Source organism: Chamaea fasciata, unplaced genomic scaffold (assembly GCF_029207755.1).
Source record: "Chamaea fasciata isolate MVZ Bird 193981 ecotype frontalis unplaced genomic scaffold, bChaFas1.0.hap1 SCAF_2, whole genome shotgun sequence".
NCBI classification, from domain to species: Eukaryota; Metazoa; Chordata; class Aves; order Passeriformes; family Sylviidae; genus Chamaea; species Chamaea fasciata.
Window position 1 is genome coordinate 35,375,549 of NW_027094087.1, and position 25,447 is coordinate 35,400,995.

Here is a 25,447-nt window from a genome sequence, read left to right on the forward strand (position 1 = left end):
TTTAGGATATTTTTCCAGATCTCTGCTATTGTTGCTTGATGCCTCATATGTTAGCCTCCTTCTTCTGTGGTGTCTTAATTTAACACAGATAATTACCAACTGAAGGCTGATCCTTAACTATGTCCTGTCTTACAAACTCCTTACTTGGTGTCCTACCTGGAGAGAGAGGGAGAAGACACCAGCCCAGCCACAGACATCATCAGAAGGCATTGGAAATATTTTTCAGCAACCAATTTTTTAACTAAGCCATCTTCAGTCTAAATATGCTTACTCTTATTTCTCCATTTATAGTCTCTACAATAGTCTACAAACGTTCTCTTGTGCAATGTCAGGTATGTTAGTTCCAGCATGATGGGAATATCAGAAAAACAAATTCACTGCTTACTTAGGACAGACAGATTGTTTTACACAATGGGGCCAAGAAAAACTTAACTGGCCATGTGCATACAATATAAACAGAACTTTAGGTATCTGCTCATTAAATGTTTCCTCTTGCATAACACTTTATATCACATCTACTTAACAAAGGTTTATTTTCCACTAATGATACCACTGCTGGTGCAGAGTGCAGCAGCAGCTGCTTTAAAAGATCTAAAAGTTGCACTATTTGACAGAGGGGGTAAAGGAGCATCTCTTATTTAAACAAGCAATAGATGAAATGTTGAGAAGCAGGTTGTAACACTGAAATAATCTGGTCCAAGGGATATTCTGACAGAAGTTCACAAATGTTATGGGTCTCAGATGTATGTGTAACAGATGTACACTGAGATCTAATTTTTGGATATCGGAGTATGTAAAAAAAAACCCCAAAACCCCAAAAAACAACAACAACAACAACAACCCAAAAAACAAAACAAAACAAAAACAAACTCCCCCCCCCAAAAAAAACCACACCAAAAAAAACCCCAAACAAACAAACAAAAAACCCCCAAAAAACAATTGGATAACAAAGACCAGCAACCCTGTCATTCCTGGCAGACCTCAGATACCCTAATCAGCCCCCACTTAGCTGGTGAAATCTAGAGAACTCGTAAAGGTATGAAGGACAAAAGCACAGGCCTGAGGGAAATTCCTTACATTCTGGACAAGAAGCATTAACCTTCTTTGGGACACACAAGCTTAAAGACAATATTTTGAGCAAAAAACACAACCTAATGAAACAAAAACAATCAAAGCACATTTTCCCAGAAATTACCACAGCGGATGTGACAACAGTTTTATATTGTAGGAGTACCACTTAACACAACTGCACCACTTGAAGACTACCTGAATCAGACATATATGTCTGATCTCAGAGGGATTAAGCAATTCCTGGAAAGTCTGAGTGCCTCTGAGTAATACTGACATGATCAGGAGTGGAAAAATGCAAAACTAGATCTGGTCACCAGAAACCAGTCAACCACAGTACATGCCAGAAATTCAAGGAACAACCTGCAATTAAATATGCATGTTGGTCAGAATGCTCCAGTTTGTGGTCCATTAGCCCCATCTGGCCTGCAAAGTATTTCTATTTGCCCACTGTGTCTTGCTCTGAGGGAGTGAGGAGCAGTAGCTTGGACAGCAGATGCAGCCAGAGAAGCCAAGAGCCTCCTGCTGTGTCTGCATGTGGTCCAGCACAACACAGCCAGAAGTCACTGCTTCCAAGTGTGAAAAAGAGAAATGGGGGAAAACCTGGAGAAATATTCCCACTGTATTAACCCACTCCACCAGTTCCAGCCTGAAAAGACTGATTCCAAGCATAACATGATCTCCCTGGAAGATTTTGTTGGAGGTCATAAACATGCACTATTTAATCCCATTTTAATACAGGGGTAATTTATAACTGAGACAAATGTGGCTCTGATGCCTTAATGGCAGTGGTCATTTATCCTTTTCTTATTCAAGTCAGTGGAAGCAAGAAACCTCCTGATGCCATATCAAATGGCACAGGGTTGAACAGAGCAGTGATTCGGTTACAGAGATTATGCAATTTTTGTTCCCTGTCAACATGTTCCTCCTTTCATTTGGTAGGACTGAAAACTTTTGCATAAAAGCAGTTCATTACTGAAAATGAAATATCACAGCACTCAATAAAAAGCCAAGGGGGGTAAGATTCTTCTTGAGCTGTGGCCCAGATATATCACACTACCATGTGTATGCTCTCCTATCCCCCCAGCTTTCATTTAATTAACATGAAGGAAGAGAATGGAATTTTACTAAAAGTTTAGAAATTGCCCCTTCAGGCACACTTATTCAAATAATGAGTCGTTTTTTTCACATGTATTCACTTCCAGTCTTAGGAATGCTCTTGCTTATTATTGTGGCACAATTTTTAGCTCAGAAAGGGAAAAAAAAGGTCTTCAAAAAAGAATACATCACAAAAAACAGCAGAGCACATTATTAAAAAGCATCTTACAGATATTTTCTATTTAAAGCAGACTCCCATTGGTACCAAAATAGCCCAACAAGCACCAAACCAGCTTGTTCCAATGCTGGGCAAGGCCACTGCACTACCATGGGGCTGCCTCTAAACCGAGGGACACAGTCTCAGGGGCACAGGCAGCTGTACTGCTTTTGAGATCCAAGTCATAATTTTCCATAAAGAACTGCACAGTGATGTATAGAGATACCTTCTTAGACCTCTTGGACTTGGCTCTCAGTGCCAAGCTTAACTTCAGGGTATAGCAGCCCTTAGAAAAGATAATGCTTTGATTGTACTTCACAACTCAACAGTAAATGATGTTATCACTTTTTTTCCTAGGCTCTCTGGGAGCTACTGTAAGACATTATCTGGGATATTAGTGGAATAACAGATGTATAGGGGAGTTAAATCAAGAGCTCATAAGAAATTTTAATTAAAGTAGTATCATCATCTGCAAGCTGAACAAAACACTTGGATACAAAGTACTGCATAAAGCACAAAAAGTGAAATCCTAGTCTGACTGAAGTTTCAGGCAAAGCCCTTACCAATATCAGCTGAAGAAGGATTTAAACCAGCAGCATGAGATTTTATATCCTTGGTATTCAGTCCTTACTAAGAGCCACGTGTAGGTATCTTTGTGTGAGCACACTAAGTTCTGGATACAGTCATGAGACACAGTCAATAAAGCTAATGGAGCTGAATCTCTCCCCTGATTCCTTATAAAAACACCATTGACATTCTCCAAAATCATAATAAAATCAACTAAACAACCCTTCTCCCATGCTTGTTCTTCTCTTCCTACCAAAACCACTTCTCAGTACTGATGGATTCAGCCTGAGAACTCCAAGCAACCAACCGACTGAGGGTTGAAGCAGTTTCCCTCCTTATGTTCTTCTGCTGCTCTAAGTAACTCTGCTGCACCACAGAGAGGCAATCATCTCTCTCTGATAACCCGCAATATCAGCATCCACCCCCACACGACAAATATTCAAACAAGTGCCTCCATGTTCCTCCCACATTTTCCTTCGTGCCTGGGAGGGAATCTAAGTAAACATCTGCAGAGCTATTTCATTTATCTCCCTTCAAATTCCTTCTTAAGTCTCCTCTTTACTCTGATATCTAAAAAAACAGGCTCTTGATGTGCTCACTGTAGCTCAGTCATATTCTGGATCAGTACTGTCTCACTGTTTCTCTGAATTTTGCTGTCTGATTGTATCCATCTGTTGTCTGCTGTTTCTCCAGTTTAAGTTGGTTTGTGTCTGCTGTGCGGCTCTGTCTATCAGAATGGCTTCCTGATGCCTGACTCCTTCAGGGCACCAGCAGAACAGAGATCAGAGAAGGATTTCTGGAAGCCATCCAAATCTGAAACTTGTATCAGAGACAACCTTTCGTAGCCTGCACAAAGCAAAACAGACTACTGAACTGTTCTAGAACATTTTGGAGTCCAAGGCTCAATTCACACTTTCCAGTAAGAGCCTAGCTACAACAAATTATGTGATTTTTCAAAGAAGCATTTACTACCATCAAAGATTGTAAAATATTTTCTGCAGCAAAAATCAAGACAGCCACTTCATTTTATGAAGTCATCATACAATACTTCACATCATTATTTAAGCCTCAATTTATACATGTACACTTTGACACTATGTTAGCAGAGGGGTTGTGATTATTGACAGCATTTCAGTACCAATAGCCTCTTACAAAAGAACCACTAGTGAATAAAGCATGCCATCCTTGATTTTTATGGATTTCCAAAACTACAACAGCTTTTCAAGGTTTAAAAGTGTCACAAAATGTGACATCTGGCATGTGTGATCAGAGATTCCCATGTGCTCTCTTGACACTATGAAGGATGATGTTTCCATTAAAGAAATCAGCAATCCCTTACACAAGTAAGCCTGTAAACCCCAATGGGTCCAATTAAATTTATATACTGTTTTGTGCAAGATTGCAAAGGGTTATGATTCTAATTTAGGTTTCATTAGCCAACCTCACCTGATCTTTTTAAACTGCTTAAGTTTAATTTCCAATTGATTATTCACTTTTTTTTTCCTTACAACTTCAAACATATTCTTACAGTATGTACTAAAGCTTGCAGAAGTTTCCTTCTGTTTTCTACTGAAGTGGATTCCTTGATCAGCTAGTAAAATATCTGATTATAACAACATGGATGGCTCAAAAAACTATAGAATCAATTAGAACAAAATTTTCTTCAAATAGAAACCTACTAAATCATTATTATTTTTAGAATCCTGTAAGAACCACCAGTTTTAGTACATCTCAGTTCCATTTATTTCTCTCTGACTGAGCAAAAAAACCCCAAATCACCTTTTCTCAGCTCTTTATTCTCTCAAGGGCCCAGAGGTAACTAAAGAATTTCAAGCTCTACAACATCCTTAGAAAGAGGAAGTGTGTTTAAGGCATGATGATAAGGTTAAGAAAGTGGAACAGCTGAGCATGCACCTGTATTTTTAAGGATAATGCTTCTCCCATAAATCCCAAACTGAGATTTGTAGTTTTATATGGCACACAGTGCAGGTTTGAGAAGATTCTGCTGGAGTGGGCTGGAACACTACTGCAGCAAAAGTTATACAATTGCCTCTTGGGAGCTGGACTTGTAACAGAGGAGTGAGGAGGAGGAGAGAAGAAGAAAAGAACCTCCTAACTATGAACCAGAAGTTCAAAAACACATGGAGATCAAACTACTGCTGATGGCAACAGAGAACAGACTTGCACCTCTGACGGACACCCCTATAAACACAGCTCTTCCTTGTTCATGATTCCCACAGCAATCTGAAAGCAACCTCTCAGACCAAGTTATTTTCCCTCAGAACTTAATAAAATTATCTGAATATTGCATGAAGTATTTATGAAGAACCCATATTGCTGACTACTCATTGCTGACTATTAAAGGAGAGAAGCAACAGTTTACACCATTCACTTACTCCATTAAAACATCTGTAAAATCACTATGAGAACTACAATCAAATATAATTATAAATCAAGTCAACTTTGTTCTCTGAAAGTACCTGTACTTCCTGTACCATATTTTTGGGTCAATATTCTTAATTAATGTTGCATTAATTCTTCTCCATGGCAGCCCTTTTAAGGTCATTTTTACAAAATGTTCTCAAAATGTATTCCTTTGATTACAGAACACACAATTTCACTTTATTATAACAAGAAATCCCGTTGTACACCTTTTTCCTTATCCATTTCAATTTCTATTTTGAGAAGCGCCTTTCCTCTCTATAAACTTACGTCCTACCAATTTTGCCTGAGGTAATCAAGAAAAATTAAAAGAACATTTGTAATGACTCCATCACCTACTGTATCTTATTTCTTGAAAATTTATTTGTTACATCATGAAGTGATAAAATGCTGCAGATCAGCAACCACAGTGTGGTAGAATGTGCTTGTCACATTTCTCCACAATCCATTCACTGACACATCTACTAGTTATCTGCTCATCATATAGTTCGTTATCTGCTTATCTCACTGCAAACCGTAATTCTGCTTATCTCACTGCAAACTGTATTTCTGCTTTAAAGTAATCCACTTTCGTATTTGATCTTTGATCAATATTTGCAGGAAGCTTTCTGTTGCCTACACCACTGCTTTTGGTGGTCATCTCAGAGAGGTGATGCCATCCAACAGATGGCATGAAAGTAGTGCCAATATTACACCTCTTCCTCACTTGGTAAATGATATCCACTAAGACAGGATATTACATATCTCCACACCAGTGGAAACACCTGCAGCATCAGTTTCTGTAGAAGCCTGGAAGGCAAGGTGGCTAATGTTCCTGTCACAAATAGGAACAGCTGGATGGATAGCTGTGGAACCAAACAAGGATTGTTGGTGGCAACAGCCAAGCATTGTTTGCATTAACACACTGTGAGAAAGAACAGGATGTGACTGGAGAAAGGGCCATACAGATATAGGGCAGCACTTTCCTGAGACAAACATCCTTGTTCTGGCTCCTGGAGAAGAGCACAACACAGTACAGCACAAGTGCAGGAGTGAGGTCAAAAAGTGGGAATGGAATGCAGGGGGGGATCAAGACCACCAAAGACCTCGGACCCCTTTCCATACTGATGCAACCACATTGCAGATATCAGATGCTCCTTCAAGTTTTTCACATCTCTAATTATTACATATTAACCAGCACTGGAAGTCTAATGCAATTCCCTCAAGCCAGGATTTGGGTCTTCTCACTTGAAGTAAGAATGGGAGAACTACATGGGAGTTTAGGACTTAGGAAAGCCTGACAGTACATACATGAGTTTCCCACCCCTGGCAGATCCTTTCCAGTTACAAATATACTCAGGAAACATATTATACCAAAGGGCAAAATACTTCTTTGGATAGAGTAGGCTGGGGGAAAAGACCACTTTAGTTAAACATCCACACTGCCATAAGCTTTCCCAGTCAAGCTTCAGTACGCCTTAGGGATGGGGAAAGAAAAGTTGGCTTCTGCTGACAAATCACAAGGATGACAAAGTACAGGATTTAAAATTCTAGCTAGGTATCTGCAGAAACAAAAGGGGAGGAGAGAAGCAGCTGACTGAAGTGCTGGCAGATACAGCTGGCAGCAGATCAAACTGAAGACAAGGACAGGCATATCACACCTCCCTTCAAAGTCAACCTGCTCAGGCTCTTTGGAGTGGATTAAGTAGAGATGAAGAATTCAAAATTAAGAGAATATAAAGAAAAAAAAAACACAGAAAGGCAAATCTCACAACTAATTCTGCATTTGGAATGAACCAGCTACTCCTGCAATCAAATGGGATCGTCAATACCTGTTAAAACCTAAACACAAACACACCATCTAAAATATAATTAACCCCCGAGAAAAATTTGCTGTTTCTCACTGCTGACTCTTTTCTCCCTTAGGGCTTACATTGGGTAAACAAAGTGACTTTGTCCAATCACAAGTCCATCTTTTATCTGGAAAACTCTCTCTTTAAAAATATGTCTCTCTCAGCTACATTCCCTTTAAGGAAAGATGTTCTCCACGAGTTTCACATCCTATATGGACCAGTGATTGTGACTATAGGACTAAGTTTCCTTTAGGGCAGCTTCATGAAGCAAGTCATTACTGGATTGGGGTCTGTAAAATAGCTTTGCTTGAATTTAGCTGCCAGAAAGCCTAGAAAGAAATTCTCCAAATATTCCTCTGACAGTTGAAGAGAGAGGTCCACAAGATAGTGAGAATGCAACTTCAGATGGCTTCCAGATGCGTAGTGATGGTCAGACAAGCTCATTTCCTTAAGCAGAGAGTCTCTTATCTGGAAGGGGTACAGAAAATTGGCAAGGCCAAAATGTAAAGAAAGAACACCTGTCCAGCAGTAGAGTGAACCATTCACAGTTGGAATAAAATGGCAGACTAAGGATGAGATCACCCAACTTGGACCCAGAATTTCTGAAGTCAGTGGAAGCCTACAGATGAGTCTGCACATAGATTCATTGGCAGAAGCTTATCATCTACCAGAAAATATACTGCATTACATCATAGATGAGCTCAATGCAGTCCTGACTATCTTGACCTCTTCTTTGTTTCTCTCTGACTATGTTCCAACTTCTTATTTCCAGTTCTGTTTTTCAGAGTGAATGGCCTATTATTGTCTGCGGTGTTCCAGTTTCAGTCCTGCCAAGGCCCTGTATAATGACATTATTATTCATAGGTGGCAGTTTCATTGCTATTACCTTTCTAGCCATACAAAGATGCCTCTGTGCAGCTGTCTTGGGTTATTCAAAATAAAGGTTTTATCCCTTGAATTTTTAAATTCCTTCAAGCTCTTACCTTTCTATGTGTTCATATTAAAAAAGCCTTACTTTTTGGCATTTCTCTATGAGTTACATTTAAGAAGCTTACAGAGAACAGGTGATCCCAAACAAAACGGGTGACTGACTTGGTGAGAGACTGAGAGATATGGGAGTAGTGTTTAATGACTGTAAATAAGTAATTATTTTCCTAACCCTTCCCACCCTCACTTTTCATAAATATCCTGAGGTGTACAACCCACTGGGTCTGAAACACTGCTGCAGGACAAGGTGACTAAACAATACAGAGGCTGAGCATCACAGCAGAATGAATACCTCTGACAGAGAGTCAGGGTCTAAGCCAAAGAAACCTCTCCTGTAGGTTCAGTAGCAGTTCCTATCAACCAGGACCCCTGAAGTTGCTCTGCATATATACAGAGAAACGCCACTGGGTGTGATTGGTCTTGTCACTATACGCAACAACTCATGACACATGAGACTTCTTGCATAAAATCAGTGTCCTGTACCTCCACACTGATCCCCATCATGTTTGTCATCATTGTGAGATGTAGACCCCAGGACTCTGTCTCAGCTCTAACCGAAATGACAGTTTTTACCAGTCAAAAAGGAGGAGAGGTCAACACTTTTAATCCCATCTCTCTCATGCTTATCCACTGTTCATTTCCAGAATGTCACTCACATCCCCAGTTAATGCTCTTTGTTTGGTGAAACCGGAGAGCAAGCAACATATTCTCAGAACTCTCCTCCATGAGACTGGGTTTAGTTTAAGTTTAATTAGTTCAATGCTTAAGTTTCCTTGAGGCTGCACCTCAAATCCTGTGTTCAGTTTTGGGTCCCTCAGTTCAAGAAAGACATTGAGCTGCTGGAATGTGTGCAGAAAGACAAGGGTAATGAAGCTGTTGAAGGGTCTGAAGTCCTATGAGGTGTGACTGAGGAAACTGAGGTTGTTTCACCTGGAGAAAAGGAAGCAGAGAAGGGACCTTATCACTCTCTAAAACTACCTGAAAGGAGGCTCTAGCTGGAGTCTCCTCCCAGGCAACCAGTGACAGAACAAAAGGACATAGACTCAAGAGGTGCCAGGGGAAGTTCAGGTTGGACATGAGGAAGAATTTTTTAACTGAAAGGGTAGCTAAGAATTGGAACAGGCTACCCAGGGAAGTGGTGGAGTCACCATCCCTGGAAGTGTTCAAAAAATGACTGTACAAGGCATTTAGAGTAATGGTTTAGTTGACTTAGTATTGGTCACAGGCTGGACTCGATAATCTTGGAGGTTTTGTTCCAACCTTAATGATTCCATGATTCTAACGGGTTTAACACTTTAATACACACAGACAAAAGGTTGTTATAAAGCATGAGCTTAACTATTTCCCCACCCCATGTCAGCCTTTCTTATTTAACAGTTTTTCTTTTGATGAACTGTCTCACATTTCTGTGTATTCCAACTCATCTTCCTTTTCTTCCATCTCCTAAAATTTGCCAGATGATTCAGAAACTTCATTCCATCTGCTCTGATATACACTATCCTCCCTGGTCCAATATCATCCAAAGATTGAATTAACTTGGTGTTTACATCTCCCTCCTTATCATTCATTATTTGATATATTGAAAGAACACATCCCAAGATGAATTTCTCTCTATTTGATACCTTATTCATTTAAAAACTCTCTGCTTAAGAACTATTTGCTGCTTCCCACCTGTCAATATTGACTTTTTCTTCATTTAATACACGGTGCTATATTCTTATCTAGATAATACTATGCTGAATTCTCTATAGAAAAAAAATCTGATTCTGGAACAAAACAAATGGCAAAAATGCCACTGAATTACATGATATCAGAATTTATTTCTGCAGGAGTAAAAGGTGTTTTATCAAGCAGAAATACACGACAAAAGTAGGTGAGCTTTAGTGGAACAGCTTTTTGCCATTTATCCTGCTATTGTGGCTATGTCTGCAGATAAAGACAACAGGACATGGGCAGTACAGAGTGGGTGAAATTCCAGCCTTTGAGGTTCTGTGTATCTACTAAACCTCACTCTTTTTAACACACCATTCTTTATCCATCAGCTGTGATCAGTGGTAGGTGTTCCACATACCACTTACTTTGCTTCTGTTTAATGATTCTCTTAACAGCTGTATTTAAACAAATTGTGAAGGCAAAATTGGACAGACAGGTGAATACTTTCCGGTTGTTCCTCTCTGATACTCTGAAAACTGCATTAATGTTCTTCCTAATGGCTGCACAGATCAACCATTTGCTAAACCACCACTGAATGTTTCTAACATCACTTCAACTACTGTGAAAGTGCCTAAAGATCCCTGATCAAAAGGTACTTTCCCCTTGGTGTAGGGTAGGAATTTTACCAGGAGCAAAAGGAGAAAACAGAAATGCAGCAGCTTAGGTGCTGCGCTGGGTTCGACCCAGTCTCTGTCATACCTTTCTTAGGACAACCTGGGTAAGTCAGCTTGACACTGAGTGACAGTATCTACCTGTTAGACAGAAATAGTTGTATTTCTCAGAAGAGATGAGCATTGCAAAAATGACTTAATTAAAAGTTTGTGAGGCCCATAAACACCCTGTAATGGTGGCCATAAATCTCACCAATAAATGGATCACAGTCTTTAATGAGCAAGTAAAAGGAAAGGAGTACAGCATCACACAAAGAACTGCTTCTAGATATTTGTTGTTTTATGGTTTCCATCTGTCCAACTGATGACTTGCATTGGCAGATCTGACCTGACAGTTTAAAAAAGGATAAGCAATAGCTTCATATCTCATTGGAGAAGCCTTGCCAAGACAAACAAATTAAAGAAAGGGTAAAGATGACTGTAGATAAAGCCACCATCCCTGTTATTTCCTTGTTAATCATATTTCATCAGTTTAGTTAACCTCAGATTACAGTATGCAAACACCTGAGTGCCCAGGGGGGATTTTAACACAAGTGGTCCAATGACAATAAAACCAGACATGGTTTAAAATCATTTTTGATATATATTTTTCTGTGAGGAAGTTTTAATGATAATCTCCCTTGAAATTTCATTCTTAAAGGAACCTTCAGCACAGAGATAAACAGGCCACAGACTCTGCAAAATTGAGACATTTTTGGTTTTTTAATAGATGCTAAATATTTCAGTCATGAATCTTCTTGCTGGATATCATAAGAAGGATCAAACAAGGGAACAAGCTAAAATTAATTGGCTCATAATTGCCAAAACATTTCTACGTGGTGCAGATGCTATTCACTGGTGCCAGAACCTGAGTGCTGGGCCAAATGACTAAAAACAAAGTTAATTCAGTGAGGGGGGTGCCTCCAACCACAAACAGCTGGCATAGCCAATGCACACATAAATGGATTTCTTAAGTTCCAGTGGTGCTCTTAAGAGCTGCCTGCAGCCAACCTGCTCTATTTTGCTATCAAATTACTTGAGAGATCAAATTTTGATAGCTCCTGTTTGCATGGCTTCTTTAAAGTGTATTCCTTAACTGTAGTGCAAATATGCACCAACAAAAAAAGTTAACCATCAACCATTACATATTCAGTTACTGCCATTTAACAACAGAAAGGCAAAATATATATAGATACACAAAGTAACTATGTCCTCAGACAGTGAGGCACAGCTACAGATAGAGCAGTGAAAGCTAGGAAAGCTCCCCTTCTCAGCTTGTGCTGACTCTGAAAAGAGGGAAGCATGGGCTGAGCTCCAGGGACAACGCTCCTGCTGCACTTACAGCTTGGAATTAAGATGTTCAAGTGTTAATGGAATCATGTGTGAAAAAAGACTTGCAGATGCTGAACTCAGCCTGTTTTCTCATCAGGATACAGCAATTCACAAGACATTCCTTCAACCCACCTTCCTAGCACAAAACAGAGCAAGATGAGGTTGTCCATCAATACCAACATTGCTTGCCTGTCACAGAAGAGCAGTGCCCAGAGGCTCTCATTTCAGCCTGTGTCACTGGACAAGCTCACTACATTTTGCTCTGCTGATCCCAGAAGGTAAACCTGCTCTTTTGAATTAAGGAATCTTTCTCCATGTAATGTATGGACTGTGCACAAAGCAGAAAGTAACATCTTAACCTTCCCTTCCCTTCCCTTCCCTTCCCTTCCCTTCCCTTCCCTTCCCTTCCCTTCCCTTCCCTTCCCTTCCCTTCCCTTCCCTTCCCTTCCCTTCCCTTCCCTTCCCTTCCCTTCCCTTCCCTTCCCTTCCCTTCCCTTCCCTTCCCTTCCCTTCCCTTCCCTTCCCTTCCCTTCCCTTCCCTTCCCTTCCCTTCCCTCTATTCAGAAAGCAGACTATTTTAGAGTTTCTTTCCTTTTCCTTAAGTTCAGCAGCCATGTCTGACATACATCAGTTGAAGCAGAATTTCATGTTGTCTCCTTGAAACAAAACAGGGCTGACAGAGAGGCTGGCATGTAACAACTGCCCTTCACAGAAAGTCTGTTCTTCCTGGATGGAAAGCAGCACAGCATTTCATTCTGGCATAACTTAAATATGTAACCAATAACTATCACACTGGTTACAGACCAGCAGTGATCCTTCAGGACAGCAGCACTCAGAAACATTGGCACAGACACTGAATTGCTCACTGTATCACCCTAATAAATAGATTTTGGTACTTTCTAGTCTTTCTTTATACTAAAAAAATTATGGAAAGCCTGGGTTTAGTTCACAACTCCAGAGTTTACCTTATACCAGCTCAAATAAAGTTCCATTTTTCTAGATTTGAGCAAAGTGAGTGGGATCTCTCCAATGCACTTCTTACTCATGAAGTGACATGCTGAAATCCTAGAGATGGTTCCCTTGAAAACTGCAGTGGCAGGAGATATTGTTCATGTATTATTAAGATCACACAGTTTCATCTTCACAAGGCCCAAACAGCCAGAACATCAGGTTTGTGATTCCTTCACAAGATAACATTACATCTACATGATTTGCCTTGTCCAAATTGAAGCACAAGAAAATGGATGGCTCAGTTTTGCCACCATTTCTCAGACTGTTCTGCTAAAAGAGTACCACGTGATGGAGAAATTGTCAACAGCCACTTCCATTGCTGTATTTTCCCTAACAACATTAGGAAGTAAGGCACAGGAAAAAAAAGTACAAATAGCTTTCAAAAGTCTTTTGAGAAGGGATGCAAATACCTTAATTTTGAAGAAATCACTGTAAATGTACATCTACATTTCAAACATTGTTTAGGAAACTTCAGCTATCCATGCAAATAAAAGAATAGTTTAATCTACTGTAAGACTTTCAGAATTGGTTCAATATAATAAAAATATTCAATCTGTTCAGGTGATTTTTCTAACAGAGGAACTAATTAAAACTTAAGAGTACTAAAAATCACCAACACTAATGTACCTAGAAAACCTATTGCAATCTTGAAGACACAGTATACAGTGAATGGAAATACAAAGCTATAACATCCTTACATAATATCATGATGCATCATGCAGAGGAAAAACAAGACCTTGGAAACTCACAAGCATTTTGCCTTCATAAGCCATTTTTGAGTATTTTTTAAAACCAGAGAGGATATGGAAAACACTTGTAATATAGGTTATCATTTCCATACTGGTCAAGTGGACTTGGGTTAAGAGGCCTGACCCTGATGCTGTGAGGGTTTTTGGAGTAGGCAGCAATTTTGCTTTATACAAACTCCCAGGGGAATGAGAAAGTTTTAAATGTTTGGTTTTAAATGAGAGTTTGATTCTACATAATTTTCAACCCCACAAATTTAATTTTAACCTTTTTTTTTAAAGATACCTTGACAACAATAGATAATTAAGACATAAAGCAAAGTGTTATATGCAAGTTATTAGGCTCTAAAGCAAATGATTTTCATATCTTTTCTTTGTGGCTGGTGCCTGTGAGACACCTTCTCTCATTCTTTAAGGGAAGAAAATATGTTACTGCAATTCTTGATACAACAGAAAAGCATTGCTAATCACCTCACTTAACACATGTGATGCCTCACATTAGGTGCAGATACTTAATTAGAGACTAATAATTTTCTGCAAACCTGTAACCCAGAAGATTCTTCTATTAAAAAACAACAACAAGGAACTCTGAATTTCACCAAATTTATCCTCACTATCTGACAAATCAGTACATATCTTCCATTCAAATAGCTTTTGTATTTGGACTTAAATACTTTAGTCTCCAATTCTGTTTGTGAACAGCCTCGGCCAGCTGATTAGGCAACAATCAGAAAGGATTTGGCAGCTAGTATCTGCAACTGGGCTGTTGCAGTCCTGCAGCTGCTAACAGTGTTTTCCAGCTGCTAGCTGTCTGGCCGTTCAAAAGCACTTCTAATTCTTTCAAACCACTTGACAAGGTCGTAGAGGAAGTTTCCTTGGGGCTAGGCTTGCCCCACTGGACACTATCAACCAGCAGCCAACTCCTGTCCTCCTGACTGAGGATAATTAACATCTACAATAACGTACTATAGGATGAGACAGCTTTTCCACCACTGCCGATTTTTATGACTTCATAGTTCTGAGCTAAGCTCTAGCCCAGATGCTCAGACAGTTTCATCCATGACATGGGGCTGATGTGTTTATTTGGGAATGTTGAATTCAGGGTGGTCCTCCTGGCATCACACAGCCCAGGTCTCCTATATATCTCTCTGAAGACACAGGGAACAGTTATTAGATCAACATGGGCCTGTTGCTCCCTCTGATTATCACCAAGAGTTTAAAGGCCAACATACTTCACAAAAAAGAAATGTGAAGTGTCTCCCTTACATAAACATTGAAGAGCCTGGCACTCAGAACTGAACCACTCCACCAGTGCCAGGCACCAAAAGGCTGCTAAAACTGAAACCCAGGCTCATGTCCTGAAAAGAAAAAACCATCCTTGCCCATTTTATGCAAAACTAGAATACTGTAACAGTCTCCTTTGTCTTGAATGTTTGTGCTTTCCACTCCTCTGGAGTATTAAAGCATGAAGAGACACCTGTGGTATGCATGAAATGCTTATCTGACAGTTCACCTGCATCCTCAAACCTATTTGGCAAATGGCCAGAACTGCAATGAGTGTTGGTAAATTTCTACCATTGTTAAAGACCATGAAGTACATTTTTGGTTTATATCTTACATGAAACACAAAGGATGACATGGCAGGTAGCTTTTTTTTTTTCCTCCAAATGTTTAGGGGCATAACATTGCCCTTTATTATAGCTGGAATCTTTCTTTTCTCCCTTTTCTACCAAGACTTACTAACAAAACACCAATCAAAGTGCACCAACCAAAATGCTGCCTCCTTTAACAGTTTCTCTGAAAGAAAACAGCCTTGGGGTCTCTCACTAAAAGAAAGTGGCCCAAAATAAAAATGCTAATGTGCAGGTAGGCGTAAAGGACTGAATGAATGATGCTGCCCCCTTTTATCCAGAGTCACATGAAGCCACAGAACCACAGAATGGTTGGAGTTGGAAGGGACTTCTGGAGGTCACTTAGTCCAACTCCCACCTGGAGCAGGTTACACAGGACTGCTGCATCCAGGAGGAAATTACTACTGTCAACAACCAAAACTCCTTAGCACTTGTTTCTTTTTTCCAGAGCCTGGAGCTTGGATTTCTGTAACTATGGTAATTGTGAAACTACTTTTTAAAACTAATATAAGCCATTATTTTTAAAACTATGACAAAACTGGATATAAGGGCGGAAGGGATCATTTTAACTCTCTTACATAATGAATCAAAGAACCTCACTAATAATTTCAGCATCAAACTACTATAACTTCCGTTTGAATTGTGCAAAAAAAAACATCCCTCAAGTTATCTGGTGGCAGATAATTCCCCACAGTCTCATAATGCTGTTCAGTAGTAGACCTGTATGTATCAATTAATTGGCAAGCTCTATCAAGAACCATGCTCATACTCCCAGATAGCCAAATGAAAACTAGCTCTAATGATTTGTCTTACCCAATTCACTTTGAACAAAGCAATGATTTCATCTCCCAAAAGTTGTGAAGGGTTTAATCATCTTTTTTCTCAATCAGCCATTTCCCATTCTCAACCAGGATTATCACAATTTTTATAAAACAGTTCATGCCTGCTATAGCCACAACTACGCTATGATAAACAGGTTAGTTCAAGTAGCATTCTAGAATGCTTGGTACTTAAAAGAGAATATGCACACAGAGCTTCATACTGCACACAATATGCAGACAGAGCTTCAATTTTGCATGTATGTTACTGCACAAGTCTCTGGGGATTTTTTGGGGGTTTTTTCCCCTACATTTTTCTACCTAGAAAGATTTGTACTTGTGCCCTAGATTTCAGGTCTGAGCCCTGTTGAAGTTAGCAGCAAAATTTCCCTTGACTTTAAGGGGACTGGTTCACTCTGTGTTGTTCTTACATTAACTCAAGGCTTTTAAAAAGAGAACAAAATTGTCCTTCTTTTGCAAATTATTGCAGTACTGTACCAGTATTCTGAACAAATATCGCCTATGTCTCGAGGAATTTATGACCCATATCTTAATGTGCAGTCCTAATATTTCGAGATACTGACTTGGTTCCATTTGATATTATCTGGATGGGTCCACATGAGTTCTTTGTAGAATCTGAGCTCAAAGATGTAATGCACAGCATGAATTACTGTCCTCTTTCTTTCTGTTTTCATTTCAGTTTCAAAAAAATTTAGATCCAATACTTGCATTTTTAGTCCTATAACATGATTGCTTTTTTTAATGAACAGCTAGCAGCTACCCCATTGCTACTGTTCTTTCCATATCGTAAAAACCCCTAATGACAGGAAAATGCACTTTACATAGAATGGGGGTTTTACTGTCATGGAGCTCAGCCTTGCACTGGTTTGTAAATTCTACAGAATAAGGTGTTTTCACTGCAAAAAGTCACACTAAAAAAAAAAAAAAAGAAAAAAGAATGAAAAAAGAGAGACAAAATCAAGCCTCCCTAAAAATATTCTTCTCTATAAACACCTTAAATTTCTTTTAAAGGTCATTCCAGATTCCTCAAGCAGGTCCCTTTTTTAAACAAGTCATCAAAATCTCTTTTTTAATCAAGTCATCAAAATTCTCTCAAACTCAGGTTTCTGAGGACTCAGACTGATGATGAGATAGTTTGCTTCCAGCCTGCATTTTGAAATAAATCTTGGAGCATTTCAAAACCAGTAATTTTCATGCTTCATGTACAGTGCTACACAAAGCATTTAAAGTGCTTGTGTGGGCACTTCTGAATGGCTCCTTCATTTGGCACCTTCCCATCTGATTTCAGCAATATGGGCAAGCCATGTGTTTTTGCAGCGGTAAACAGGATGAATGTTATTTCAGATGAGAGAGCCAACTGCACACAACTGAAAGAACTGTGGAAGACCTGATTTCTATTTCTGGTCTCACCCCAAGGAGAATTGTTCCTGGATGATGCTGGTAACTCACATCAGGGTCCCATGCCTCAGTTTTCCCTCCTATAACAAGAGGACAACTTTTGTAAAGCATTTCACAGGGAGCCTTTTACAGAAAGCCACTCCTTAAAAGTTCTCAACCTCTTTTTAAAATTAAGAATCTCTTTGCCTTTGCAATGAAGACTCGGTGATGAACACATAGGTCACAATTTTTGTCCCTGAAGAACACCAGGGAAGATGTTGCCTTTGTTTCTAATGCAAACTGAATTGGGTTTCTAGGCCATGATCCTGCTAGCTGCTTTCCTGCATGTTTCAATCTGTGATTCAAGGGAATCTCAGTGGATGCACTGACTGAGCAGGATCACTTCTAACAGCCACAACTCACTACTTTCTTCAGTTAGACACAAATTATTTTCCTTTAAAAAGATAAATGTCCTCAAGACAGCTGCAAATAAGACACAAGTTTTATTCCTGGGGTATTATTTATGAAATTTTATCTGTTTCTTGGCTCAGAATTCAAGCTGTAGGAAATTGCCACAGATCCATTACAGATCCATTATCATTAAAATGAACAGTAATTGGGAACCAGAAGACACAATGGTTTAGGGAGGGCACAAATTTTCTGCCGTCTATTTGTCTAGACTTCTCCATGATGAGAATTGAGTAACACCATTTAGCTTTGTTTGAGCTGAAACTTTTCAGCAGCTCCTCAAAGATGACCTTCACAAATACGTATCTGAAGATACATACATAGAGATCTATATGTATAGATACATATACATATATATGAAGATCCTGCATTTTCTGGGATTTTTTGTGACATGAAAATTACCATAAATTTCGTGCATACACAAGAAGACTACCTTAATTTACTATGAATATATGCCAAAGAATGGTTTGGAAGTTTATGACTGATGGAAAGAAAATGTATTTGGAATATTATTTCACCATACCTGCAAGGTTCTAAGTTCATTTTTTTCTCAAAAGTTCAAGACTTTGTCATTCCATTTGAATAGTAAGATTTATTTCTTATACAGTCAAATTTATGAGTTTAGATTGTCTCCCCATTTGGCTGTAAAGAAGTGTTGTTATTTCTCTACGTGCACATTATGGAAACAGTCACCAAAATTCTGTTTTTCTTCATTCCTGCCTTTTTTGTTTGTGTTTTTGGTGGTTTGTGGGGGTTTTTTTTGTTTATTTTGCTTTATTTTAAAAATAAGTGGGGAAACTTTTGAAAGGTTTTAAAGCTTGGGGAGAGAGACCTTTTCAGCATGCCTTACCCTGCAACAAATTATTATTTATTTTGTTCAAGAGAAGGACAAGTTTTAAACTGACCTCCACCCTTTTCTATGGAGGTGTCATTTCAGATGGTACAGGACTTTCTTGTTCAGCAGAAAAATGATGCAGTAAGATGGCAGAAACTGGAAACTGAAGTTAAAAAAATTATCATAGGTAAAGTAACTGACAACTGAAACAAGTTGATCTAAAGGCTTGTGAGTTTTTCAGTTTTTAACATCTCAATTTGAGCTTAAACTCCTGCTCTGGCTGAATGAGAAACTTGCTGCAGGGATTATCAGTAATGTTCTGTGGCTTATGTTAAGAAGGGACTCAAATTAGCTGGAAACAGAACTGGTCCTACAGTTCTTAAAATCTTTGAATCATCCAAAAACGTTTTTACCAAACCCACAGAAGATAAGAGTGAAGACTAAATATTTCTGAATGGGAAAAAAAGGAAGTAAACAATCCATGTAAAAACCCCCTCATATTTATGTGAGGATTTCAGCAATAACTGAAAAAATAAAGTACGGCTGAACTGTCAAGTCACTTCTAGACAGAAAAAAACCTGCTAAAAACCTGTAAGGCCAGTAGCATTTCTGGCACATCCCTCTTTAAGTGCTGTTTTGTGCTGTGCCAGCCTCTCTTCTGCCTTATTCACCCATCAGCCTAATTTCTCACTCTTGCACTTCTTTTGTCACTTCCCTTATCATTCTGTTCTTTTGGGTTTGCTTTTTTCCTTTGACATTATCAGGCCCAGCTACTAGTGGAACTTCTCCCTGCCACTTCAAGGCAATTGCACATCCTTCCCTTGTGCGCACAGCACAGGCAGTCAGGAGCAGAGTGGAGTCAGCAGGGAAAGATTCCAGACCCTGAGGGAATGGAGCAACCTAAGCCCCTGCCACCACCAGCCACCCTATCACATGCTGGACCCTGCAGCCAAATTAATGAGCATAGTGCTTTCTTCAGGAGCAATCCTGTGTAGCCTTTGCTGCACTCTAGCAGTTCTTGCATTTTATGAGTGAAACTGTGAAAAAAAAATGTAGGAATGTCATCGGCAAAGTGGGCAAGCAAGAAAAGCATGAACTGGATACCAACATGAGAAAAGCTCCTGCAGGAGTGTGCTAAATGTGAAACCCTTAAAGGTTTTTTTATGAGATACCGGGGCCATAACGCTCATTTGAAAAGTAAGGAGTCAGAATGAAATGTGTTGCAAAAGGTTTGGCTTGCTGACAGACCTGATTGTGTTGGTGTAACTCCCCTCAATGACTTCACCAGGGCTGTGGAGTGAGGGGAGCAGGACCAGCTGCAGATGTGTCTGTCATTTGTTTGGTGTGCAGAGGGTTTTCCCAGGCAGCTACACTCAGCAGCAGTATGCATCCCAACCCATTTGGTTGCCCACAGCTGCAGGTTTATTCTTAGTTTCAGGAATGCGAATCCTTGTGGACATGGTAATGGCTTCATGACAGCAAAGAGACAGGTTTTCCCCTCAAAGTATTTCTCTTTGTGGACAGGTCAGTTTCGAGACGAACGGGATGAGAGGGGTTTAGTCATATCTGATTCCTGAAACACATTAGTCACTTGAGGTATCAAAAATACTTGCCTGGATTAGACTGCTCTTGCTAGTTCTGTGACGTGTAATTACATGCAGTGCAGTGTGTTTCATTAAAAACTCTACTCTAGGCATGAGATTGAAGCGTAAGATAGAGCCAAGCTCCTTCTGCTCTGCAACCCCATGAAGAGAAGTGAGAGGACAAACACTGCAGGTTGGGCTGGCTGGGTCGGTGCTGTCCCCATGCGCTGGCAGAGCACTGAGTGCCGCAGGCCATGGTGACGACTGGTGCTCATGATGCCATGCGACTTGTGGGAACACAGTGGTATGTCCAGAAGCCAAGGTGATGTGCTGTGTGGCTTCATAAGATTTGGTCTTTGTAAGATCAGGTCTCTCTGTATTCTCCTCTGTCTACCAGGGCAGGTATTGGCTCCTTGGCCAAGCCAAGGCTATCCAAACAAACTCAGGCAAATACAAGGACAATAAAAAGATCCCACATTTCTCCATCAACTAGGAGGGCAAAGCATGTTTCTTTGACACATTTACCCCAGAAAAATCCAGGAAAATGTCCATCCATACTCTCAAAAACTTTTTCCAGTTATTCCAATGCGTGGATATCTCTGAGAACAACATGCACCCGAAATTATCCTCTTGTTACCTGGGAAAGAGTTCAGGTTTTAATGTAATAGATGAACAAGAACATAAATCAGGCAAGAACACCAAGGTTTCTATTTCTTCCAGAAGTTGATGGATTATAGTTTGTCCATTTAGCCTTTAATATTTATTGCAATGATTCTGAATATCCTGAGTGGTGCTGAACATTCTCCTATCCAATCTCCTTCCTCCAGACATTTCTCTCTTAAATATGTGAAAACTTTTATCCTTTCTACCTACTAAGCCCTGCTTAGTCAAGCTATTCAGCCAAGGCATTACTACGACTTCTATTTTTAACCTTCAATATTCTTAGGATTTCTTTAATCATTATAAGCTGCAGTTTGTGCCCTATGACAACATCTCCTTAAAATGATCTTCCTGCTCAGATCCTAATGTAGTACAACCAGCTACTGCTCAGCTCAAGTCAATAAAGAGACATTTCTGAGATCTGTCTCTTTGTTCCCTGAATTTCTGTTAACTGACCCTTCAGTGAAAATGAGAATAGGAAAGGTGAAAAAATAATATGGGAATAAGACAAAATATATTATGAAGATAAACAGGCTTTCTATTTTGCTGAACACAAGTACCTTGCTCAAAAGACAACCCCTGGGGAAATTTGGATATGTCAATAGTGTTCAACCAGTTTCTAAATGAGCTGTAATATATGATAAATTTCTGTAACAAGCAAGCAAATTTGCACCAATTAATGATGCGATAAACAAGAATCTATTGCTTTTAGGAACATAGGCAAACTTCTTTTTGGTTAGGTGCTAAAATTTGGCTGACTTCTGTATGTTAGAGGAATCAATCTTCCCAAGTAATGTGGCTGAAAACATATATCCTTTTTGTGATGCAAGGCCGCTTTAACTTCAAACAGCAGCAGAGCTCCATACAAGCTATTTGCTCTGTGATCTTTGAAGAGTTGAACACATCCTCTGTCAGAAGACAACAGAAAACTCATTTGCCCATGAATCTGACATTGTGTAATATTGTTAGTAGACTTTTTTGCCAAGAATGCTAGTAATAAATTGAATGTAATGAAATGGAAAGTCAGATATCTTAGGAATGATTTATATAGAGATAAGTCTGTTCTTTGAGGAAGGACAATGAAATGGTTTCTCAGACTAGTCTGACAGTGTCCATATCAAAATTGAAATAATCTAAGCCAAGCAAAGCATAGTACTGCCAGGGTTCCAAAGGATGAGGAAAAAAGTAATAATTCATGGAAGTCCTAATGAAACAAGCAGATCAATCCATACACATAAGGTGCCTTCCACTATTTTATATATTCTACCTCCACAGTAGTCCAGTAATACAGTGACAATAGACAATGCAAACAAGAATTTTAGGGTGATAAAACTGTGTCTCCCTTGAAGTCAAAGCAAAACTTCAGCATTTTTAGAATCAGGATTTCATCCTTGAGTGCTTTTATTTTCAAGTATTCACAGTGAGGAGGTGACTGGCTTTCAGCACTCAGCCTCTCTAATTGTCTGCTCTTAAAAAAAAAAAATTGTATTATCAGATTTAAAACCTAGCTTCACTGACTTCTTATCTATTTCAGAAAACTCCTAACAATAATAAATAACTTTGCTTATTTTCATCATCACTGTGGGACTGTTTTCATACATTCTTTATTCCACCTCCTCCCTCTGTCCACCCTGCACATTCTTTCCTTGCTCATTCTGGTCAGGGTTAATGTGAGGACTATTTCTTCTTTCCCCTTCACTGCCTCTTGCTCAAGCTAAAAGTGACTGCTTCTTCTAGTCAATATAATAGCAAAGAGCATTTATTGTTTCATTCAGGTATGTCACTTGGAAAAAGAAGAGGTATTGTCCAGGATACAAAATACATTCAAGACCTCCTTAACACTCAATGCTACTCTTTCGATCCCTTTTGGAATATAGGCAAATATATACCCCTAAAAAAAGGCAGAAGAACATGCCTCCTAGTGTTAGCAGGCTTTCAGAGGAATGCCTGTTATAATTCAAGGGAATCTGTCACCACAAATGATGGAATCCCAGAACACAAGAGTGGGGATTAGCCTGACAAAACTCCTACCTGTGTCAACAGAGAAACAAAGCTCCATCAGACACTGATCCAGTCAACTCAACATCTGTGCTCCACCACCTCCCCCACTGACGGCTGAGCGTGCTTACAATGCATGTCTGCTTTTCCTGACACCACTCAAAAGACAGCAGAGATCACTGCTAGCGTGGCTCCCTGACAGCTCTGCCTAAGGACTTTGCACCAAAAGCATGTACAGTGCTATAAATGCTTTACTCTCCCTTGTCACAAATAGATAAAGATTTTATTTCTCCCAAGAAGACAATCTTACTTACTTGGGATAGTGTCTCTGCTGAAAGATGGGCAGAATCTCTGTATCTTGATTTGAATGTAGAAGCAGTAAATCCCGAAATCTTTCTGTCACGACAAAGAAAAAAAAAAAAAGAAAAGAAAAAAAAACAAACCCACACTGTGACTCTGCATTATACGTTCAGGCCACAAGTAAAGCAAGCAGTAATATCAGTGAATTCTCTTCTCCAGCAGTATTTAGCCGACGACAAAACTAAGTGTAGAGGGACTAAAAATCACCGTTTCCTGTAAAACCTTTTAATATCTTAAAATGTCTTTTTTATTATTCAATACTGAATTCTAGTAGTGCCTAAAGATTTCTGAGGTCTGCACAGAGGTCTTCTGGGTATCATACACAGATAGCCATAAACAATCCCTGCCTTGAAGAGCCTAGTCTAAACAGAAAGGAGGAGCCCCTGAGAAATCACCAGCTGCTCAAGGACCACAGAAGTCCAAATAAGCATAGATTAATTAATTCATATAAATTAAACTGAAGTACAAATCCTTCAGTAACTGACTCAACGTTTTTAAGGATGACTGGAAGACTGGATTGCATTTTTGCCATTGTTATCTATTTCAAAAACTGTATGATAGGATTATCTGCAGGAGGTAAAGCTTTTGTAACTTAATTTCATTGACCACCAAATGAATGGGTGGTTGTAGACTGCGTAGCTGCGTTTCTCTTACGCTTTTCTCTAGAAGCGGTTAGACACAGCTAGTCAAGTGGGATCTGTAGGACCTTCTCTCAGTTGTGAAAGACGGAAACTTCCATAAAATTCACACGATACCCAGAATCAGGGATAGAATAGGATTTCCCACCCAGATGAAATTCCTTTAGTACACCCCATAGCTCTCCACTGCATGGGACATGCTGTTTCCTTCTTTCCTTCCATCACCTGCAACTTTAATCTGTCTTACAGTGGCACAGAACCAATGCCATTTCTACCTCCTACCCTTCCTTCAAACTTTGTAACTATGGCTGAAAAGCTTCAGCTAAAGGTATTTTCCTTCTTTTGCTAAACCACAGTTTGTAGCCTGTGTTGTGTGTGGCAGCTGTACCATGGATTTCTCTAAACTAACTCCCTTGCATGAAGTTTTCATTCTGGAAACTGAACCTGAGGGTCAGTGTAGTTCTCCTCCACTTAGATTCCTACGTATCTTAAAATATCCTCTAACACCAAGTTTATGAGTAAGGAAATTACAGGAAAAAAACCATTTAGTTTTATGTAATGTTCTGTCATCAAAACTAAACTCCATTAATTTGGATACAATTCTGCTATGTAGCCTCTAAAGTGGAAAGAAACACATCCAAATCATACTTCATAAAGTTTTAATACCTTGAAAAAAGCACAGTTAATTCAGAAAGAAAACTCTCTTGTTAAGGCCTCAGTTTTAAACATAAGCTGTCTCACACCTCTAGTCTTTTCTCAGCTGGCTAAGATGTCTTGCAAACATCTTGGATAAGGTACCAGAATCTGCCAGTGAAGAAAGACGGGTTTATCTTTGTTCCTTTATTTCTACACCTCTTCATATTCAATTCTGAAAGAAATAAGCACTCCTACCTTCATATTCAATTCTGAAAGAAATAAGCACTCCTACCTCCAAAATTCTTTTCACATCTTCAAAATGTAACTTAGTCTTCCTGTACCTAACTAGAACAAAGAGTAGATATGGCTAACAAAAATAAATGCAATAAATGCAATGCTGTAAAGATGAAAGTTAAATCCAGTGAGTACCTTTCAGGAAACAGCCTACTCACTGTCTTGAGGAAAAGCTTGCCATTATGCTACTTCTTGACCTCTGCCTGAATTTTTACGAAGATAGAGAAAATGGCTTTTCTTTCAGTCTTCTGGTACACGGCAATAGGCTGTACACACACACGCCCTATCATACTTGAAGATGATACATTACCATCTTCAAAAGCCAATGGACAAGAACTGAAAGTCTTCAGAAAGTTTTCAGCAGTGCAAAATACCCCCCTCATGTTTCAGAGCTAGCACATTAACTTCCACCTCTTGTTCAGTAATCTCCACACACAACCCAAGCTACCATTGCTATTCCAGGCA

The 25,447-nt window shown here is 39.4% G+C and overlaps 1 protein-coding gene across 1 annotated transcript in view; it reads right to left on the minus strand.

The window, feature by feature from the left end:
* The window catches only part of NOX4 (NADPH oxidase 4), a 108,691-nt gene that overhangs the window by 14,289 nt on the left and 68,955 nt on the right, over nucleotides 1–25,447 (minus strand). The window contains exon 13 of the mRNA XM_066177407.1: nucleotides 23,369–23,450. Coding sequence (XP_066033504.1) covers nucleotides 23,369–23,450 — 82 coding nt within the window. The remainder of the gene's footprint in view (nucleotides 1–23,368; nucleotides 23,451–25,447) is intronic.